Below are 20,647 nucleotides of genomic sequence, written 5' to 3'. Positions count from 1 at the left end.
ATATAAAAGTACTGAAGACGTACATTCTGTGTGATTTTGAAGGCATGTTTTATTCACTGTAGATTGCTAGGTGTCTTCAGTCCCCACTCCTGACAGCTCTGCGGTGGCAACTGCAGCACATATGTATCTGCAGGGTGTTTTTTGAAGCTAAGCTAACACAACCCCAAATGGCAGGAAAGCTGCAAGAGAAGGGGTTTGGGCAATAACTGAGCATTTTGTTATAGAAATAATAGGAATATAGATTATTTCTGAAAAGTAGACTCCTTTGTTTTCTATGCATTATCTGTGATGAAACCAAAGATGTGATTGTCCATAAGAAAATGAGAGGAATTTGAACTTTAAGGAAGAGGGATAAAGATAGCATTGTATTCTCATCTGTGGTGTGTATTAACCTTCATTAGTTTGGGGTTTTTTTTTGATAAATGATGTTTATTGTAATATGATAGATGTCACCTTTTTTCAAAAGGCATTTTGCTTTCAATAGCCTGGAAAACACACAGAAAAAAATTTCTCTACACATAAGAAGGCCTAGCAAAAGCAATGTCTTTTGGGAAACAGCAGCAGCAGTTACCAAATGGGCTTATTCAGATAAGGAAAGCATTAAAATAACCTCCAGAAGGGAAGGGGCCACATTCAGGGCACAGTATTGTTTTATGGGTGTGATCCTTGAGTTTTGTACTGGCATCCAGATTTGAACCAGGAGGAATCACTTAAATGTCAGAATTTGCAGTTTTCAAATTGCCAAAATTTGCCTATCCGTCAAACCAAGATAATTCTTATTTATTTATTTACTTATGTTTTTCAGCGTTACTGAGGTATCATTGACACAGACAATTGTAGGATATTTAGCATACGTCATTGTGATTTGATATACGTGCACATCGTGAAAAGATTCCTCCATCTATTTAATTAACATAGCCATGATCTCACATATTTATCTTTTTTTTTTTTTGATGAGAACATTTAAGTTCTTTCTTTCTTAGCAAATTTCAATGATACAATACAGTGTTACCAACTATGGTCACCATGTTATACATTCGCCCCTCATCACTTTTTTTCATTGATGAATGTTTCATCAGTTGTGTCACTTGGATAACTGAATAACCATGTTCTAAGTGATTTTAGTCACTTACTAATGCAGATATAGATAGTTATCAGTTTAAAGGTCCTTAAACAGGTCCCCCAGATGGTCTAATCCAGGTACTTTTTGCTTTGCCCATTCTCTGGTTCCCCGACACTCTTTGCAAGACCAGTTAATTGTTTGTAATTAAGAAGAGCAACCTGTTTAATTTAGGGATATTTTGGTACTTCTTAAAACAGTAAATATTAGCATTTGTAATTTGAAAGAATTAGAAGTGTGTGGTGAAATAATGTTTCATTCTAAACCACATAAATACAAGCATATTAGACAAAATATACATATATATATTTTGTGTTAGTCACCTCTCATATATTAGCAGTGAGGTAAGAACTGAAAGGTAGATAAACATTCTAAGCAATACTATAACATTTCTTTTTAAGGATAAATGTCATTTAGACATTAAATTTCTTCCTGAAAATTGAGTAACATAATTTAAGATGAAGTTGAAAATAGTTTATTCTGTTGATTAATTTGGTAATATGAATAAAAGAACTCAAATACTTGATCATATGGTTCCTAATAAACTGGGATGCGTATGTGTGATTATACACTATTTTGTCACAGCTTTTTGATTCCTCCTTAAATGTAATACTCCCTGAAAAAAAAGCAGTATTTGAATTTTTTTTTTTTTTTGGCCTCACTTTAACCTCACAGATGGTTATATTTGGTTTTGAATTTTGCAAGGAGGTAATATCTCTTAACTAATTTTTAAAGAATCTCCTCTATTCTGTACTATTTAGTGGTACTAGAAATTTAGAATTTTTGAGTCTTTGCTATGTGCCAGAATCACACAGATTTCTAGCTGAAGTTCCTAGAGAAAGGCTTGTGTAAAGGAAATTATAGCCATATATATAAAATTAGAAGTAAAGGGATAAAAATATATCAAAGTGAATTATTTTAATTTTCTTGTAAGAATTAGATATAAATAGCTTAGCATTGGCTCAGAGTCTGAGGTGTTACTATTTATGATGTAGAATTAGAGGCAGACCTTGTTTAGTATTCCTATTAGCTTTTTATGTCTGCTCTGTAGCACCAGTGTTCGTTTTCCTGGCCATAAAACTGACTGTGTTTTGAAAACTACCCCTAGAAAGATAACCTCAGTGATAAGGTATATCTATTCTGAAGTTAAAAATTAAGTATCATTATATGTTTCGTTTGAAATAACTGTCTGCGCTTGACAAAAACAGATATCTTTTGTTTTTTCCACATTTAATTTTAAAATGAATATTTTTACATAGGAGTGTAATGTGAGAATGCAGTTTTCTGTTTGGCTGTAGTAATTTGTCATATGACCATCTGCAAAAGTCTAGTTAACAAAAAAAAGGTCAGTAATAATATAAAATTTTGGAATATTGTTATTTTTTAATTCATAACCTTACGTATGAGGCAACTATCAAACTGCATTCATTTTTCTCTTTGCCTTTTTGAGATTTGTGATTTCTAATACATATGAAAGATTTCTACCCTTCTCAAATATCATACTTGTGTTTTATACATATAGGAATAAAGTTTAGTGATTGTGGCCTAGTTATAAAATTACAAAACTCATTTGAAAGCTTAAAACTTGGATTTCACTGTATTATATTTTTGATATATAATATTTGCTCGGTGTGATCAGTTAAAAATTATAATTTTTTCACAGTCACAGGAGAAAATGATTCCTCTTTATATTACTCTCAAAAGTACTATTTTCTGAATTTGGGTTTTGTTTCTTCCCAGACGGTGGGTACGGCTGCTGTTTGGACGAGAGTTCCCCCTGCAGGATCTTCTGGTGGTCTGGGATGCCTTGTTTGCAGATGGCCTCAGCCTGAGTTTGGTTGATTATATCTTCATAGCCATGTTACTCTACATCCGAGATGCTTGTAAGTGTTAATGACCTTGCTGACATTCAACTAAGTGGTCCTGATTTTTTAAACTGTGTTTCTTAAATATACTTTATCTTTTATTTTGAATTACCATACCTATATTTTTATAGTAGGCAGTATATTGAAGTTTCAAAGGAACATACTAAATATGCTTTCTGTTAGTTAACCATGTACATATTGGGAGATGTGAGTGATTTTATATTGAGAGAATTGGAATATTCTTCAGAACCCTTTTTCTAAAGACTTTACTCCTGCTTTAATCTCCTCATTACACACATTTGTGAAACATACATATAAAAAGCCAGTATCTCAGATATGTTTAGAGCTCCACCTTCTGACAGGTAGGGAGTATTCAGGAATATTTATCAGGAGCTTGGAGCTGTTTTTATAGAATCTACAACTTGCCAATAAAAGTTAAATATTACATTTAAAGATATTTTAACTTCTTCTCAGTTGTATTTTGGCCAAATGTATTTCTCAGTGGAGTGTCAAATGGCAGATGTATTCCCACCTCGTCCGATCTACCTTAGGGTGCTTGCCGAGCTGGAAAGCCAGTGCCTAACCCTTTGGAATGGTCCGATAATCCTCCGCTTGAAGAAAATAGCAAAGCGTGTTTTAAATTTCAAAATACCTCAAATTGTTTTCCTTCTCAAAAAAATAACCACAGTTCACAAAACCAGATTTGTAAGCCAAAATATAATTAGGAGAGATTGCACAAAGGGATGATGAAGTAGGAAATAAAAAACTACCATAAGAGTAGGACTTTGTCAGAAGAACATAAACTATTTGGAGTCATTCATAATCTTGACTGTTAAATTGCTGTGTGGTTCTCTTTCTGTGTTCATTAAATGCCAGTTGTGCCAGATGCTGTTGTTATGCCTCTGGTAACACTAATAATATCCTTTAAATTTTAGATTATACTTTCTAAATTCCCCCCAAATTACTTAAATGAGTAAGTGACAGGAGCACCACATTTTATCCAAAACTTGTGGTCTTCTTCTGTTCCTTGAAGGTCAGATAGTTTGGGTATTGACATACAAAGTGAAAAGTTCCTTCTTTCTGAGTCAGAGCTAAACCGAGAAGAACATGGAAATCATAAGAGGAAACATCTTGGAAAGTAGAGAAGAATGTTTGGGTAGATTTGAGGGATACTGTTGATAGATTTTAGAATATTTAACGCTAATCTCCCATTTAAAAATGGTATGATTTTTATAGAATGTAAGTAATAAAAAACAAAAGGAATGAGAAGCTGCTTTTATTTTTAAAAATGCTTTTGGATAATATTTTCACAAAATTTTCCAAGTCAAACCACTATCGAAATGTATTCTGATTTTCTGTAGTCTTAAACATTTGAATATTTACTCTTTTCTTACTTTGGTGCATCACAACTATATTTTTAATTTAATCACCCTGTTTCCTGTGCTAAGATCTACTTTTAAAAATTAATTTAATAAAACTTGCAGTTTTTGGCAGCTGAAGCCTTTGTACATTTTTAATCCCTGCTCTGATGACCTTATAAAACACATAGGCAAAAGTGAAAAAATGCAGGAGTAGTGAAATTGTTTATTTCAATATGAAGTCCAAGTTATTTAAATTTGCTTATTTAAACCCATAACAGTGGATGAGATTTCCTAAAAATAGGATGACTATATATTAAGTATTTAAGGGGCACTGCCCCTGTCCTCAGGAAGTTTACCAACTAGTAGGAAAGACTGACGTCATTAATTTCAAACTGACGTGTCTGGAACTGTGGCTGAGGCATGGATGGGCAGCATGAAAGTTTACAGCAGGGGCACCGAGCTCCCCTCCGGGCAGGCTGTGTGACTAGAGAAAAGGCTATAGATGTTGGCGAGCGAAATAAGGGATCTGCGTTCCAGGCAGAAGGAACAGCATGAGCAAAGAAGCTATGGAGGAAGAGTCAGCTTAATGGGGGTGCTGTATGTGTGTTTCTGCGACTGTCTGGTATCCTGAGGGTGCAAAGGGAGAGTGACTAGCAGGTTATGAGGCTGAAGGAGTCAAGAGAATTAGATCGTGATGCGAGTCCTTATCCTGGAGGTGACAGGAAACTGCTGAAAGGTTCAGAGCAGCAGTGTGGGCAGTGTTAGGTCACTCTGTCAGCCGTGTGGAAATAGACTTGAAGCAGACAAGACTGGAGCAAGGACATCAGATAAAAAGTTATGACCATAGTCCAAGGGAAAAACTGTGGATTGAAGAAATCTTCAGAACTGAAGTCAGCATGTCTTGGGGATTAAATCGAATAGGTGAGAGAGAACAGGAAGTTCTCCCTCATGAGCCCTGGCTTGGAGAGCTGAGTAATCTGTACGACTTGGAGAGGAAAGAGAAGGATTAGCAGGTTTGGGGAATGGGTATGATTGAGTTTGGGCCATGCTGAATTTGAGATGTCTGTGAGAAATCAGTACCTGAAGATTGGAAAATAAAGCTGTCAGTGTCAAGGCTACAGATTTATTTTTGCAAATGGTGAATAGGTACGTGTTCGTTAAAGCCGCAAAAGTGGATGTGATCTTCCAAGAATAGAGGGGCCTTACATCCCAGTTTATATGGAACAGTCTCAGTTTACACTTGCTAATCAAGAGTAATAGTTATTCATACTGCCTTCTTTCACTCTCAGAGGCATCCCATAGAGATCATAAGAATTATATGGTCAGTCTAGCTAAGGTGGGTGCTTACAGAAAGAGAAGGTGGCAAAGGTATTTAATATCAGTATTTAAGAGGCACCAGAGAAGGAAGAGCTTTTGTTGTAACCTCACAAAGCTGTTATATGAGCGAGGGAAGTAACAGGGGTCAGGAGTGCTGAGGTACAGTAACGTAAGGCTGGAAAGGTCCACCTGTGGAGGGACAGTCGTTGGAGACCTTACCGAAGTGGATTCAGTGGACTGGGGGAGCAGAAGCTGGATTATGGTAGGTTGAAGGATAACTGGACAGCTCAGAACTACAATAGCCTTTTCTACAGTTTTTGTTGTTATTTTATACACACATTACATTTTCAACAAAAAGTCAATTAAATAAAAAAGAAAGAATGCAGAGAGAGCATGTGCAGAGTAATCTTTAAAGAAAGTCAACAGGGAAGGGAAGAAGAAAGATGTAACTAGAGGTCGGTGTGGGGACCAGGAAGGTTTGATGGCTGCCTGTAGAGGGAAACAGGGCACCTGGAGGTGGGAGAGCTGCGGAGAATTTCTTTCTCAGACCAGAGTCTGAGCTCCTCCTTCAAGGGTCAGCGCTAGTTTTTCCCTCCTGTTCTGTGAGTAGGATTTATGAAAAGTTGAATTATCCTGTTTTTTTGAAGTTTTTACCGTTTATGATTTGTTCTTCACACCCACTCTTCTACCCGCCAGTGAGAGACAGAATTTTGTCTCTCTTGGTTTGCCTACTGTATCCCAGCATCTAGAACAGGGCCCAGTGCATAGTAATCCTCCTGACACATATTTTTTGAGTGAAATAATTGAAGAAACAAGGGCCTAGACTAGGCAGTGGCGTGAGGTCGGGAGTCCTGTGGAAGGAGGCACCAGGCAGGTTTCAGAAGTAGACCGGTTTCTAGGAGAAGGTGCCTGATAAAGGACGAGGCGAGGCTGTCTGCTGTGAATGGGGCAGGGCAGGGCTTGAGGGGAGTGACTGGGAAGCGCTGGGGAGGTGGCTGCCCAAGACCTAGCATGAGCCCGTGAGCTGTTGAAGAGCCTGCAGAGACATGTGGGCAGTGGCACCCGGTGACGCTCACCGGGCAAGACCCAAAGAGGCAGAGAGCGATTCAGGCTTCAAGTGAGGCCCACATCCGGCTGAAAGGAGGCAGGAGGTGGGGGGCGTTGAGTACATCTTAAGAGAGAGGTTCAAGATGTGTAGGGAGAGAAGTGTGGCTAGGAAGAGACTGCTGCAAAATCAGAGTATCAGGGGATTTACAGGGAGCATGCGAGAGCTGAAAGCATCAGAGGTTGTGGTCAAACGAGAGGACGTGGAGCAGTTCTCGGTGTGACCAGGGTGGTCAAAGACAGTAAAGGGGGGAAGGAAGTCACTGAGGAGATCAAGGGATTGGGAAGGAGCTGGGCTTTTTGTTTGGTCCTCCAGGGACACTTCATTGAGAATCATGATAGGAGAAGGTATAGAAGAAGCACAGTGAGGCCAGCAGTGGAAGCATCCCATAATTGCAGAAGAGTGACCAAGGAAACAACTTTTATTCAGTCAATCATTTATTCAAAGCATCAACCACTCAACCAGTATTTATTGAGTGCCTGCTCTTTGCCGGCCATCCTGGTGCCTCCATGACACTAACGAAGGGAAAGGATGGAAGTATAGATACATGGCATGACCTTCAGAGGAAGAGGGATCTTTATGGAATGAGAGGAAGCAATGGCTCACAGACAGAGCGGGGTGCCCCCCACCATCACCCCTGGAGGTTGCAGGGGCAGCAGTGGTCGGGAGGGCAAGGCTCAAAGGGGAAGGTGTTGTTCCTCAGAGAGAATTGGGAGGGGGCAGAGTAGCAGGAAGAAGACACAGAACAGGATAGGGCAGAACACATGGGAGGGCAGTACTGATCAGATGAGTCTGCATCTTAGGCCGGGGTCAAGAACAAGAGGAAGGTGGGTAATTTGCCACCCTGTACGTTCCACATGGAACATTGGTGTCAAGTTTTTATTCCATCTCCGTGGATTCTGACTCATGATGCCCTGCCTGGGGCATCCAGAATGCTGATGTTCCATTACACCCAGTCGTCTTCAAGCTCAAAAAGTTTTAACCGAACACCACTGTACAAGGCTCTGGGCATGACGTGTGCTCTCTTGGAGCTATAGGTGATGTATTTGTAGCTCAAGGAATGTTGCTCTTGCAGAAACTAAAGAGCCTTCCTTCAGTGACGGCACTCCTTACCTGGGGCCCCTGCTTCCTAGGGGTTCAATGGAGGGCTTCATCTTGATGCTGTGCAGAATATCCAGTAGGTGTGTGTTGCCCTGAGTCAAGGGTGTCTAGCCTTCATCATCGTCTCAAAGGAATATGTCACCCAAAAAACAGTTCAGATCCACCACATCTAGTCCAAAATCCTGATTTTACAGGCTCAGGTAATGAGGCCTGTTATGAATTGAACTGTATATTCAATCCAAAAAGATATGTTGAAGACCTAACCCCTAGTACTTCAGAGTAGGACCTTAGTTGGAGATAGATTGTTGCAGATGTAAGCAGTTAAGAGGACGTCCTACTGGAGTGGAGGGCCTCTGATGCAATATGACTGGTGTCCTTCTAAGAAGATGAAAATTTGGACACAGACGTGCACAGAGAGAAGACAGTGTGAGGACACATGGGGAGAATCATGCCATATGAAGGCAGGGCAGAGATTGAAGTGATGTGTCTACAAGCCAAGGAATGGCAAGGATTTCCACCTGTCACCAGAAGCTGTGAGAAGGGCATAGAACAGATTGTCCCTCAGAGGCTCTCAGAAGGAGCAAACCCTGCCAACACTAGAAGCTAGAAGAGGCAGGAAGGATTCTTTCCTACAGATGTGAGAGGGACCATGACCCTGCCAAGACCTTGATTTCGGACTTTCAGACTCCAGAACTGTTAGACAATACATTTCTGTTGTTTTCCACCGTCCATTTTTTGGTACTTTGTTACAGCAGCCCTAGCAAACTAATACAATGCCCTTGGCAGTTAAGTGATTGAAAATAATCACACTCAGTCTGTGGGGTTAGATCCCAGTGTCCTTGCTTAGTTCTCATTCTACCCAGTTCACCATCAGCATCTCATATTTAATTTTTAACAAAAGTATTCATGTAAGTTTCTTTATTCACCTTGAAGAAAGCTTTCATTCTCTTTGAAAGTAATTGTCAGCCAAGTATAATATTCAACCACTTAATAAATTTCATAGAAACAGCATGTTCTTTATGAAGCCTCAGAGATGGAGCCCAACCTCCGTGTTGAGAGGTTAGGAAAGAAACTCTAGGCCACCGGGCTGATGTCAGGCAGACTGGTGCTCACATCACCTTTAACATCCCTCAAACCCTGCCATGATTTTATTCAGTAAAAGTAAAATTTCACATTGGAAAAAAAAGCAATATGAACATTACCTATACAGATTTTAAAATTTAACCTTTGAAATGGAGGTCAAATGGCTACTCTTCAAACAAAACTTTCACTTTTCCAAAGATACAGACCAGAATTATTATAAATAGATTATTCCCAAATATTTTAATCAAACTAGAAACATTTTTACTTTCTTATGTGTTGTAAGGAGTGCTTTGTGTATTCTTTGCTGGATTATATGGATTAAGATTGCATGCAAATTTTTCACAGAACTAGAACAAAAAAGTTTCACAATTTGTATGGAAACACAGAAGACCTCGAATAGCCAAAGGAATCTTGAGAACAAAAAACGGAGCTGGAGGAATCAGGCTCCCTGACTTCAGACTATACTACAAAGCTACAGTAATCAAGAGAGTATAGTACTGGCACAAAAACAGAAATATAGATCAATGGAACAGGATAGAAAGCCCAGAGATAACCCCACGCACATATGGTCACCTTATTTATTTATTTATTTTTTTGCGGTACGCGGGCCTCTCACTGCTGTGGCCCTTCCTGCCGCGAAGCACAGGCCCCGGATGCGCAGGCCCAGCGGCCACGGCCCATGGGCCCAGCTGCTCCGCGGCGCGCGGGATCCTCCCGGACCAGGGCACGAACCTGTGCCCCCCCCGCATCAGCAGGCAGAGTCTCAACCACTGCACCACCAGGGAAGCACAGTCACCTTATTTTTGTTAAAGGAGGCAAGAATATACAATGGAGAAAAGACAGCCGCTTCAATAAGTGGTGCTGGGAAAACTGGACAGCTACATGGAAAAGAATGAAATTAGGACACTCCCTAACACCATACACAAAAATAAACCCAAAATGGATTAAAGACCTAAATGTAAGGCCAGACACTAGAAAACTCTTTAGAGGAAAACATAGGCAGAACACTCCATGACATAAATCACAGCAAGATCCTTTTTGACCCACCTCCTACAGAAATGGAAATTAAAAAAAATAATAAACAAATGGGACCTAATGAAACTTAAAAGCTTTTGCACAGCAAAGGAAACCATAAACGAGATGAAAAGACAACCCTCAGAATGGGAGAAAATATTTGCAAATGAAGCAACTGACAGAGGATTAATCTCCAAAATTTACAAGGAGCTCATGCAGCTCAATATCAAAAAAAACAACCCAATCCAAAAATGGGCAGAAGACCTAAATAGACATTTCTCCAAAGAAGATATACAGATTGCCAACAAACACATGAAAGGATGCTCAACATCATTAATCATTAGAGAAATGCAAATCAAAACTACAATGAGGTATCATCTGACACCAGTCAGAACGACCATCATCAAAAAATCTAGAAACAGTAAATGCTGGAGAGGGTGTGGAGAAAAGGGAACCCTCTTGCACTGTTGGTAGGAGTGTAAACTGATACAGCCACTATGGAGAACAGTATGGAGGTTCCTTAAAAAACAAAATAGAACTACCATATGACCCAGCAGTCCCACTACTGGGCATATACCCTGAGAAAACCATAATTCATAAAGAGTCATGTACCACAATGTTCACTTCAGCTCTATTTACAATAGTCAGGACATGGAAGCAACCTAAGTGTCCATCGACAGATGAATGGATAAAGAAGATGTGGTACATATATACAATGGAATATTACTCAGCCATAAAAAGAAATGAAATTGAGTTATTTGTAGTGAGGTGGATGGACCTAGAGTCTGTCATACAGAGTGAAGTCAGAAATAAAAAAACAAATACCGTATGCTAACACATATATATGGAATCTAAAGATAAAAAGAAAATGGTCATGAAGAACCTAGGGGCTGGACAGGAATAAAGATGCAGACCTACTAGAGAATGGACTTGAGGACATGGGGAGGGGGAAGGGTAAGCTGGGACAAAGTGAGAGAGTGGCATGGACATATATACACTACCAAACGTAAAATAGATAGCTAGTGGGAAGCAGCCGCATAGCACAGGGTGATCAGCTCCGTCCGTGCTTTGTGACCACCTATGGGGTGGGATAGGGAGGGTGGGAGGGAGGGAGACGCAAGAGGGAAGAGATATGGGGATATATGTATATGTATAGATGATTCACTTTGTTATAAAGCAGAAACTAACACACCATTATAAAGCAATTATACTCCAATAAAGATGTTAAAAAAAAGAAAAAGATTACATGCAAAAATAAAGGTTAGGAGATAAGGAAATATAATCCTATTATACTCCTATAGTATAATATAATCGTATTATTACTCCTGTAATAGTTTAAAATCGCGCTGCTCTTCTCACACTTTTTTTAGTGACTGACTTCAGACTGTAAGTCACTCATGTGGTCCCCTCCTTCCCCTGGCCTTACCTACCTAAATCTTGCTCCTGTTTTCACGCCTCGGGCAAAGTAGCTCCCCCCCCCCCCGCCCCCGCAATCCAACCTTCCCTGATTAGTCTAGCCCTCATTGACCTCTCGCTTTTACAGTCCTATAAGGTTTTAATCAATGCTACTCAACGTAGCACTTAATTACACTCAGTCTTATATTGTTCTTTCCTGTGAGTGTGTGCCTCGTTTTCTCAACTAGACTGTCAGCTCCTCAGGACCAGCGCCTATGTTACAGTTCTTCCCGGCTCCTCAAAGCATTTGAAGTGTCCTCTCGTTAGTATTGGGGGTGATCTCAGACAGAAGGGAGCTCTAGAGACCTGGGGTGAGGGCATGGATTCGTGTGCCATCGTTGCTGAGAGGACAGGTGCCAGAAGCTGTTTTCAACGTGGCTTTTGTAAAGAAAGCATTGTCTACTTTTAAATTAAGTATCTCAATTTTTTGCTTCTTATCTTTTATTTATTTAAATTTTTATTTTGTTTTTTACTAGTATCAAAGAAAAACATTTTCTCTAATTTACAAAGTAAAATACCTTTTATTTGTCTTGTAAATTGTATTAATAGCTAAAACACTATAATCAAATCCATTTAACAGTAGATTTTCCTAACCATCTCGCAAATGTTTATTGTTTCTTTTAATTGACTTTTCTTTCTGAACACTTTGTAAATGGAAAAGTTTCTTTTGGGCACTTCTGTCCACTTCCTGCCTTGTTTTTTCAGCAGCATCAACATGGCACTGCACTGTAATTTTCCTAGGTTTTCTGTAGGGGTCTCCTTAGTCATTTCTCAGCCTGGCCTGGTATGGCAGTTATGTCCTCTTTGTGGTTTAAAACATTGCTCCTTTTTATTTCATTTTAGATCTCTCCTTACTCCTCAGCCATTATCTGTCTATCTGCCAGTATTTCTATCTGTCCCACCCCGGAATTTGTGTTTCTCTATTTTCTCGTTAAGAGCATGTTCAACATTATACTGATGTCAAAATGCAGTTAATTTCAACGATAAATTGAATGTATTTGTCTTGTCTGGAAAAGCTTTACCCAACCTCAGGGACTAGGAATAAAGACTCTCCCAAATCACACAGTGATGTGCCACAGAGTTTATATCAAAGCACAAACGGGGAGTCTTATTTTTGAAGGAATGTTTAAACAGTTCCTGACTGCCAGCTCTCTTTCCTCTCAGACATTAAATATTGTCAGTTATTTTTATGACCATCTCAGATGTAGATATTAATATACCCTTTGGGTTACACGTGTACCATTTATATTACTTTATGTTTTTAGTCTGATGTACCAGAATAGCACGTTGTCTTTTTTTTTAATGTTTAGATTTTTTTTAATAAAACAGGCTATTTTTTGGAGAATTTCTGGCTCACAGGAAAATTGAGTGGAAAGTACAGAGAACTTTCCATCTGCCTCCACGCACACATACACACTACCCACTGTACTATCAGCATCCCTCACCACGGCAGTCCATTCGTTACAGTAAATGAACCTACACTGACACAGCATCATCACCCAAGTCCATGGTTTACTTTATTTATTTATTTTTAACATCCTTATTGGAGTATAATTGCTTTACAATGGTGTGTTAGTTTCTGCTTTATAACAAAGTGAATCAGTTATACATATACATATGTTCCCATATCTCTTCTCTCTTGCGTCTCCCTCCCATGGTTTACTTTACAGTTCACTCTTGGTGTTAGACAGTCTGTGGGCTTGGGCAAACGTATAATGACGTGTATCCACCCCTATATATCGTACAGAGTCATTTCCCTGCCCTAAAAATCCTCTGTGCTCCACCTGTTCATCCCTCCCTCCCCTCTAACCCGTGACGACCACTGATCTTTTTATTGTCTACATAGTTTTTTCCAGATTTTTTCTCCATGATTTCTCCATAGATTTTTCCAGTTTTTCTCCATAATTTTCCAGATTGAAATATAGTTGAATCATACAGTATGTAGTCTTTTCAGATTAGCTTCTTTCACTTAGTAATATGGCATCTAAGTTTTCTACATGTCTTTCAGGTCTTGATAGCTCATTTCTGTTTAGCACAGAATACTATTCCATGGTCTGGATGTACCACAGTTTATCCACTCACCTACTGAAGGACACCTTGGTTGCTTCTGATTTTTGTCAGCTATGAATAAGGCCACTATAAATATCAGTGTGCAGGTTTTTGTGTACAGGACATAAATTTTCATCTCATTTGTGTAAGTACCAAGGAGCGCGACTGACTGCTGGATCTTATGGGAAACGTCAGGAGCTCAGCTGAGCTGGGCGCGAGAGAGAGCCAAGCTTCTAGGTGTCGGAGTAGCCAATTAAAGCAACAAGTCAAAAGTGGAAGAGTTAAGCCTTTAGTCACTTACTGTGGTGGTATAATAAGCAGGGGTCAAAACCTGGAGAAAACGCCAAAGACTGTGTTCCATTTTCACCCACGGAACGGCACACTGGTTGAGGGCCAGGTGATCAGCACAGATGTGCCATCTTCTCACTGTTGAGGGAGCCCTGAGCGAAAAAGTCTGGCAGTCTATGAACCCTGAGATGGTGGTGGTGTCAGAGGGCGGGACGTGAGCAGAAAGGCGAGGGGTGGAAGAGTACTGGCTACTAAGTCACACGAGGGAAGGCGTCTTCACGGTTTCCTCCGCCTGCCTCCACCTGACAAGGACCACTGCCCAAGGCCTCAGATAAAGAGATCTACGAACGAAGGCACCGGGGCTTGGAATACAAGTATGTGGAAGATCATGCCCGATGAGTTGGCCTGAGACCTTGACTGCAGCTCCTTCCAGAGGGTGCAAGGTGCTGGCTGTGCACCAAGTCCGGAGTGGGAAGGGCAGTTCTCCCCTGTGAGGCCTGTCAGGGAAAGCCTTTGGTATTAGGCTTCTTCAAAGAAAAAGAACCAGTAGAATATAGAGAGAGAGAAAGAGAAGAGGAGATTTCTTATAGGATTCAGCTCACACAGTTCTGGAGGCCTGGAAGCCCCACAGTCGGCTGTCTGTAAGCTGGGAACCAGGAAAGCCAGTGGCATAATTCAGTCCAAGTCTGAAGGCCTGAGAACCAGGGGGCCGATGGTGTAAGTCCCAGAATCCAAAGGCCTGAGAACTAAGAACTCCAATATCCAGGACATCGTAGCCCAAAGAGAGAGAGAATTCACCCTTCCTTGGCCTTTTTGTTCCCTTTGGGCTCCCAGCGGATTGGGCGATGCCCACTTATCGACAAGGATGGATCTCTTCACTCAAGTCTACCGAATCCAGTGCTCATCTCTTCCAGTCGCACACTCACAGACACACCCAGGAATCATGTTTACCGGCTATCTGGGCATCCTTTAGGCTGGTCGAGTTGAAAACATAAAATTAATTATCATACCTTTCTAATTGCCTATGGTCAGGCCTGAAAAATCACACACAACTGCCTTTCCGTATGGCTGTACCACTCTGCATTCCCACCAGCAATGCCTGAAATTTCTTGTTGCTCCACATCGACACCAGCATTGGTGGTGTCAGTGTTTTGGATTTTGCCCCTTCTACTGTGTCATATTGTCTTTTTAATGTCTATTTTTTGCCTCAAAAGAATTTTAATTTATACAACTCTAGAAATAGAGACATGAAAAGAGAATTAATTTCCTGCTGAAATTCTGTTCCATGTTCAAAATTAATAGTTGATACCTCACCCTGGCCTTCTATAAAGGGGAAGAAGTGGCTTATCTCCTGTACCGTAATCTTACCCTTCCACACACTTACTCCCATTCCACAGTTTTCTGTTGCCCTGGAAAGCAGTATGACAGATGGATTCAGGAACCCTAGGATAACTTTTGTGGGCAAAAGCCAGCAAAATTACATGCGTCACTGGAATTTTACCCAGGAATACTCAAGCTTCCATGTCCATGTGTTGCTGCCAAAGGAGAGCGTGAAGAGTCCTGCAGGGTGACTGGGGCCATTCTGTCTGATGCACAGAGAAAGGAAGGTGGTGATGTTTGCTTCCTGACTACTTATTTCCTCATTTCTCCACCCAATTGCCTCCCCACCTAGATTCTTCTTTCCCTTCAATCCACCTGCCCAGGGGTTCAGTAGAAATGTCATTAAAGTGATAAGGATATCAGATATGAGATGTTATGTTAAGGTCCTGCATTTACCTCCATTGCTCCTAAAACCCCATTGAAATAGCATCAACCCATAGGACACAGAGAATTAGGAAGGAGACAATTAGGGTAGTTTTGGAAGCAGGAAAACAGATGGGTGAGTGATAACTGACTTATCAGATCCAAGAAAGCTAAATACAAAATTGATAATGGAGAAAGCCAAGAAATAACCCATAGAATTCCTAAAAGTGTAGAAGTTGGCAGTGTTGGGTACTTCTGGAAATTGGTAGGGGGAGGGAAGGAGTTAAGACTAAAAAATGAGAACTGGTTGAAAGTCTATTTAAGAAGCAGTTACACCCAGATCTCCAAATGTACCTTCAGGATTTTTCCTCTGCGGACGGTAAAGTGGAGGGTCTTTGAACCTGGGGCTCAGGAAATTTCAGTGACTGTTGAACCGCCAGTCTTCTTTCTCAGGACATCGAAGCTAGACTGTCTCCCTCCGGGAAGAGTTTGGGAGAATCTTCTCTGAGGGAATCTAGTCAGCACAAGAGAAAAGGCTTGGAGTGGCCCAAGCGTGACCTATGTCAACCCCCAGCATTCACAAACCCACCCAGCTATGCGCACACAGCTGTCTTCAAGATGCCTTTCTACTGCCCCACTCCTCCACAGGGGCAGGTAGCCCCAAACCACCACAGGATTGAGGAGAGCGTCGACATGAAAACAGAGATCTAAACAAGCAGCCAGGAAGAAAGCAACTTGGAGGCCACAGAGACTGTGCAGGGAGGAGAAAACTTCTCAGAGAGCTGGGAAATACATTATTCAAAGGGAAACGTGTAATTGAAAAATAAAGTATCATGGAAATAGGTGGCTGGAATATAAAATTGAAGAAGTGTCCCAGAAAGAAGCACATGAAACCGTGAGAAAGCAAGAAAGAAAATTAGAGGACCAGGCCGGGAAATCCAACATCTAGCTATCATGATTTCTTATAAAAATAAAAAAATAAAAAAAGAAGAAGAAGAAAAGGAGGGAGGGAGGGGGGAAGGAAGGAATAAGAAACAAAATAAACAAAGTAAAACGGGAGGGAGAAAATCATCAAAGAAACAAAGAGAAATTTCTAGTTCAACAAAGGCACATGAGTTTCTAAATTGAAAGGGTCTGTTATGTATGAAAACAGATGCAAACCAAGGTATTTATCATCAATCTACAGAACAATGTGGGGGAAGAGAAGAGAAAACAGATCACAGAAAGGATTAGGAATTGGAAAGGTTTGAGACTTTTCAACTGGAAGCCAGGAAACTCTGGAACAATGCTCCCAAGAATCTCAGGGAAAAGTATTTCCAACCTAGAATTCGGTACCTAACCAGGCTATTAATTAATGTCAAAATAAAATCTTTCAAACAGAGAAGTTTTCAAAAAATTTTTGTCCTGAGCATAAAGCTTTTGGAGAGATGGCCTCCACCAAAATGAGGGAGAAAAGCAAGAAAGAAGCAGGTAGGTACTCTAGGAAATAAGGATACAACACGTGCAAGAAGTAAAGGACATCCTCAGGGTGAGGGAGCAGGCCAGAGGCCTCATGAGCAATTTCCTAAAAAAAAAGGAAATTGACAAAACATCTAAATGTTTTAAAAGTATTAAGGGGAGATTTATATGACTAGGGGAGCATTTAAGATTAAATTACTGTTAAAAATATACACAGCAAAGCAAATGAAAAAGCAGGCAGTTATAAATTCCAGGAAAGGAACGAGGCTATACAAGAAAGAGTAGTCATGATATACTGTGTTGTTCAGCTGTGATAACATTTGCCTGGTTATAAAAATGAAAACTCGAGAAGTTATTCTAACCAAAATTTTGATACAACTTCATGTGGGAGAGACGAAGAGTGACGTGGAGGTGGGTGGAGGGTTGAGTTTCAGTGCTGGGGTGTGGTCGTATATGGCAAATTGTACACATATTATACGTGCTTACTGGCTTTTTTTTTTTAACATGTTAGAGATGGTAGTTGTTCTCAGTCCATCTTGTTACCTTGAGAAGGTATATCTAAATGTGAAATAAATAATTTGACTAGTGTTTCACTTCAAAATGTTCCAGTTGTAAGTATAGTTAACTCTGACTCAGACATAAGCTAATGGTCCCGTTGCTTTAAACTTTCTCAAAACAATCATGTCTCTGGTTATCTTTACTGAGCTCATTTTGTTTGTTACTACTGGAGAAATTTATTTATTTTATTTTTTTATTTATTTTTAACATCTTTATTGGAGTATAATTGCTCTACAATGGTGTGTTAGTTTCTGCTTTTTTTTTTTTTTTGCGGTACGCGGGCCTCTCACTGCTGTGGCCTCTCCCGTTGCGGAGCACAGGCTCCAGACGCGCAGGCTTAGCGGCCATGGCTCACGGACCCAGCCGCTCCGCGGCATGTGGGATCTTCCCGGACCGGGGCACAAACCCGTGTCCCCTGCATCGGCAGGCGGACTCTCAACCACTGCGCCACCAGGGAAGCCCCTAGTTTCTGCTTTATAACACAGTGAATCATCTACACATATACCTATATCCCCGTATCTCCTCCCTCTTGCGTCTCCCTCCCCCCCACCCTCCCTATCCCACCCCTCTAGGTGGTCACACAGCACCGAGCTGATGTCCCTGTGCTATGGTGGCTGCTTCCCACTAGCTATCTATTTTACGTTTGGTAGTGTATATATGTCCATACCACTCTCTCACTTCGTCCCAGCTTACCCTTCCCCTCCCCGTGTCCTCAAGTCCATTCTCTAGTAGGTCTGTGTCTTTATTCCCATCTTGCCCCTAGGTTTTTCATGACCTTTTTTTTTTTTTAGATCCCATATATATGTGTTAGCATACGGTATTGGTTTGGAGAGACTATTTAAACCAACTCCCTTAGACCACTCCAGAACAGTTTAGGCCCTTTAAAGCAGGGCCCCCCAACCCCTGGGTACGGGTCTGCCGCCTGTTAGGAGCAGGAGGTGAGCGGCAGGGGAGCGAGCGAAGCCTCATCTGCTGCCCCCCATCACCCCCCCATTGCCCCCCATCGCCCCGCATCTCTCCCCATCGCCCCCTAATTGCTCCCCATCGCCCCCCATCGCTCCCCATCGCCCCCCATCGCTCGCAGTACCGCCCGAACCATCCCTCCCCAACCCCCGCCCCCCATCCGTGGAAAAATTGTCTTCCACAAAACCGGTCCCTGGTGCCACAAAATTTGGGGACCGCTGATTTAAAGGTAGAGGCAGCAAAGTCAGCTCTGCTTCAGGTGGTGGGAGTGCTATTTATTTAGCAAGAGTCAAGCAAGATGGGGAAGCACATGACCTCACTTCCGTGCCGTTCTTACAGAATCCCTACAGATAGAGTAAATGCTTTTTATAAATGAGAGAAATAAGGTTTAGTGAAGCTAAGCAGCTTGCGTAAATTCACACCCACAGTAAATGACTAGCCAGCCTTCTGATCTAGATCTAATCTAGATCATCTGATTTCAGATTCCATAGGTTTTCCTAAACGCCGCTCACCTTTGTCTTAACCTTCCCTGAATAAGCACTTCGGAGTGTGGCTTTAGTACTTTGTTTTTAAAGCATGTACATCCTTGTGTGCATCCTTGTGTGCAAGAGTTAACACCTGTCCTTCTGAAACTCTTCCAAAAAACTGCCGAGGAAGGAACACTTCCAAGCTCCTTGTATGAGGCCACCATCACCCTGATACCAAAACCAGACAAAGATTCCACAAAAATGTAAAATTACAGGCCAATATCACTGATGAACATGGACGCAAAAATCCTCAACAAAATACTAGCAAACCAAATCCAACAGTACATTAAAAGGACCAGACACCATGATCAAGAGGGGTTTTTCCCAGGGATACAAGGATTTTTCAATATCTTCAAATTAATCAGTGTGATACATCACATTAACAAATTGAAGAATAAAAACCATATGATCTTCTCAATAAAGCATATACATCCTTGATTTCAAATGTAGGTAGATAGCAAAACTCAGTCTTTTTTTAGTCCTTCACTTTTTTTTCCTTGTGTCACTGCCCTGCTCTGATAGAATAAACACTGGAGAAGGAACAGTGTTGTGGATTAGTTTTGCAAGTTCAAGAAAAATTTGCTGCAAAGATCATAACTAAATTCTTCTCCTGTCAGATTCCTACCATTTTATTTTTAAAATAGCTCGTATTATTCTCTTCCGAGTGCGCTAAATTGGACACAGTTATTCAAAAGGGACGTAATACTGGCACATGTAATTGCAAATGAAAAGTACAAGTTTTCATTAAGAAATTCGAGGTGGAAATACAAGTTTTCATTAAGAAATTAGAGATGGCATTATCAGAAGGCAGGGGGCAAGAGGAAGGTGAAACCTTACCTCTACCCAGTTAGATTTTCCTCTGAGATTCTTTCACAAAATGATTGAGAGATAAACAGGCAAGTTGATTAACATGTATACCTCACGCACATACGGGAGATACCCAGGGGAAAATGAGCGACCCTCAAAGAGATGGCTTTAGATTTCAGGATTAAACACCACCTCAATAGAGAAAGAGGAGGGGTGTTGTAGGCCTCTTAGGGGAGAGTAAATGATTTTTAGGAAAGATGAATGGACCCTGAGAAGAATAGATGCAAGGTATCTTTGTGACAAAGTTTGGCTGGAGGGATTTATGACAGTTGAGTTCCTTTTGGAGCACTTAGGGAGTTAAAGATAAGCGGAGTTCAGAGAAAACGTCTCCAGCTCAAAATAGTCAATATACCAAAGGGGCATATTTGGAGGTGGCACGTCCTGAGCCCCTGTAGCCAGACTTCAGGGTGCCACGTTCTGCTACCTTTCGCAGCTCAGACTCATTCGCCATCATGTCCCTAGTGCTACTGCCTGGCACAGGATTTTGTAGATGCTCAGCAAACGTACATGATATTCAGTGACTGGAGGGATGGATTGATGGATGGGTGGATGGATGGATAGATGGATGGATAGGAGAAAGAACGTTAGCTCCTTCGTTTGTTATGCAAGTAGAATATTAATATGTTATTTAGCTTCCCTTATTTTGTAAAATGTATTTTATTTGTATTTGTAAAATGTATTTTACAGCTTCCTATAATTTCAAAAGTTTTTTCAAGTTGTAATAACATAGGATTGTCGCTCTGGTCCCTCCAAATAAATGCCTACCTATGTCA

General features: G+C 40.9%; 1 protein-coding gene across 6 annotated transcripts in view; it reads left to right on the top strand.

Moving 5' to 3' along the window:
- TBC1D5 (TBC1 domain family member 5) overlaps nucleotides 1-20,647 on the top strand; it is a 546,696-nt gene that overhangs the window by 399,609 nt on the left and 126,440 nt on the right. For all 6 annotated transcript variants that reach the window (XM_060298634.1, XM_060298636.1, XM_060298635.1 and 3 more), the window contains one exon: nucleotides 2,861-3,003. In XM_060298634.1, the coding sequence (XP_060154617.1) occupies nucleotides 2,861-3,003 (143 nt within the window). The remainder of the gene's footprint in view (nucleotides 1-2,860; nucleotides 3,004-20,647) is intronic.

This window comes from Globicephala melas, chromosome 4, assembly GCF_963455315.2.
Source record: "Globicephala melas chromosome 4, mGloMel1.2, whole genome shotgun sequence".
Lineage (NCBI taxonomy): Eukaryota > Metazoa > Chordata > Mammalia > Artiodactyla > Delphinidae > Globicephala > Globicephala melas.
The sequence above is the reverse complement of the archived record's forward strand: the minus strand, read 5'-3'. Positions and strand labels throughout refer to the sequence as shown.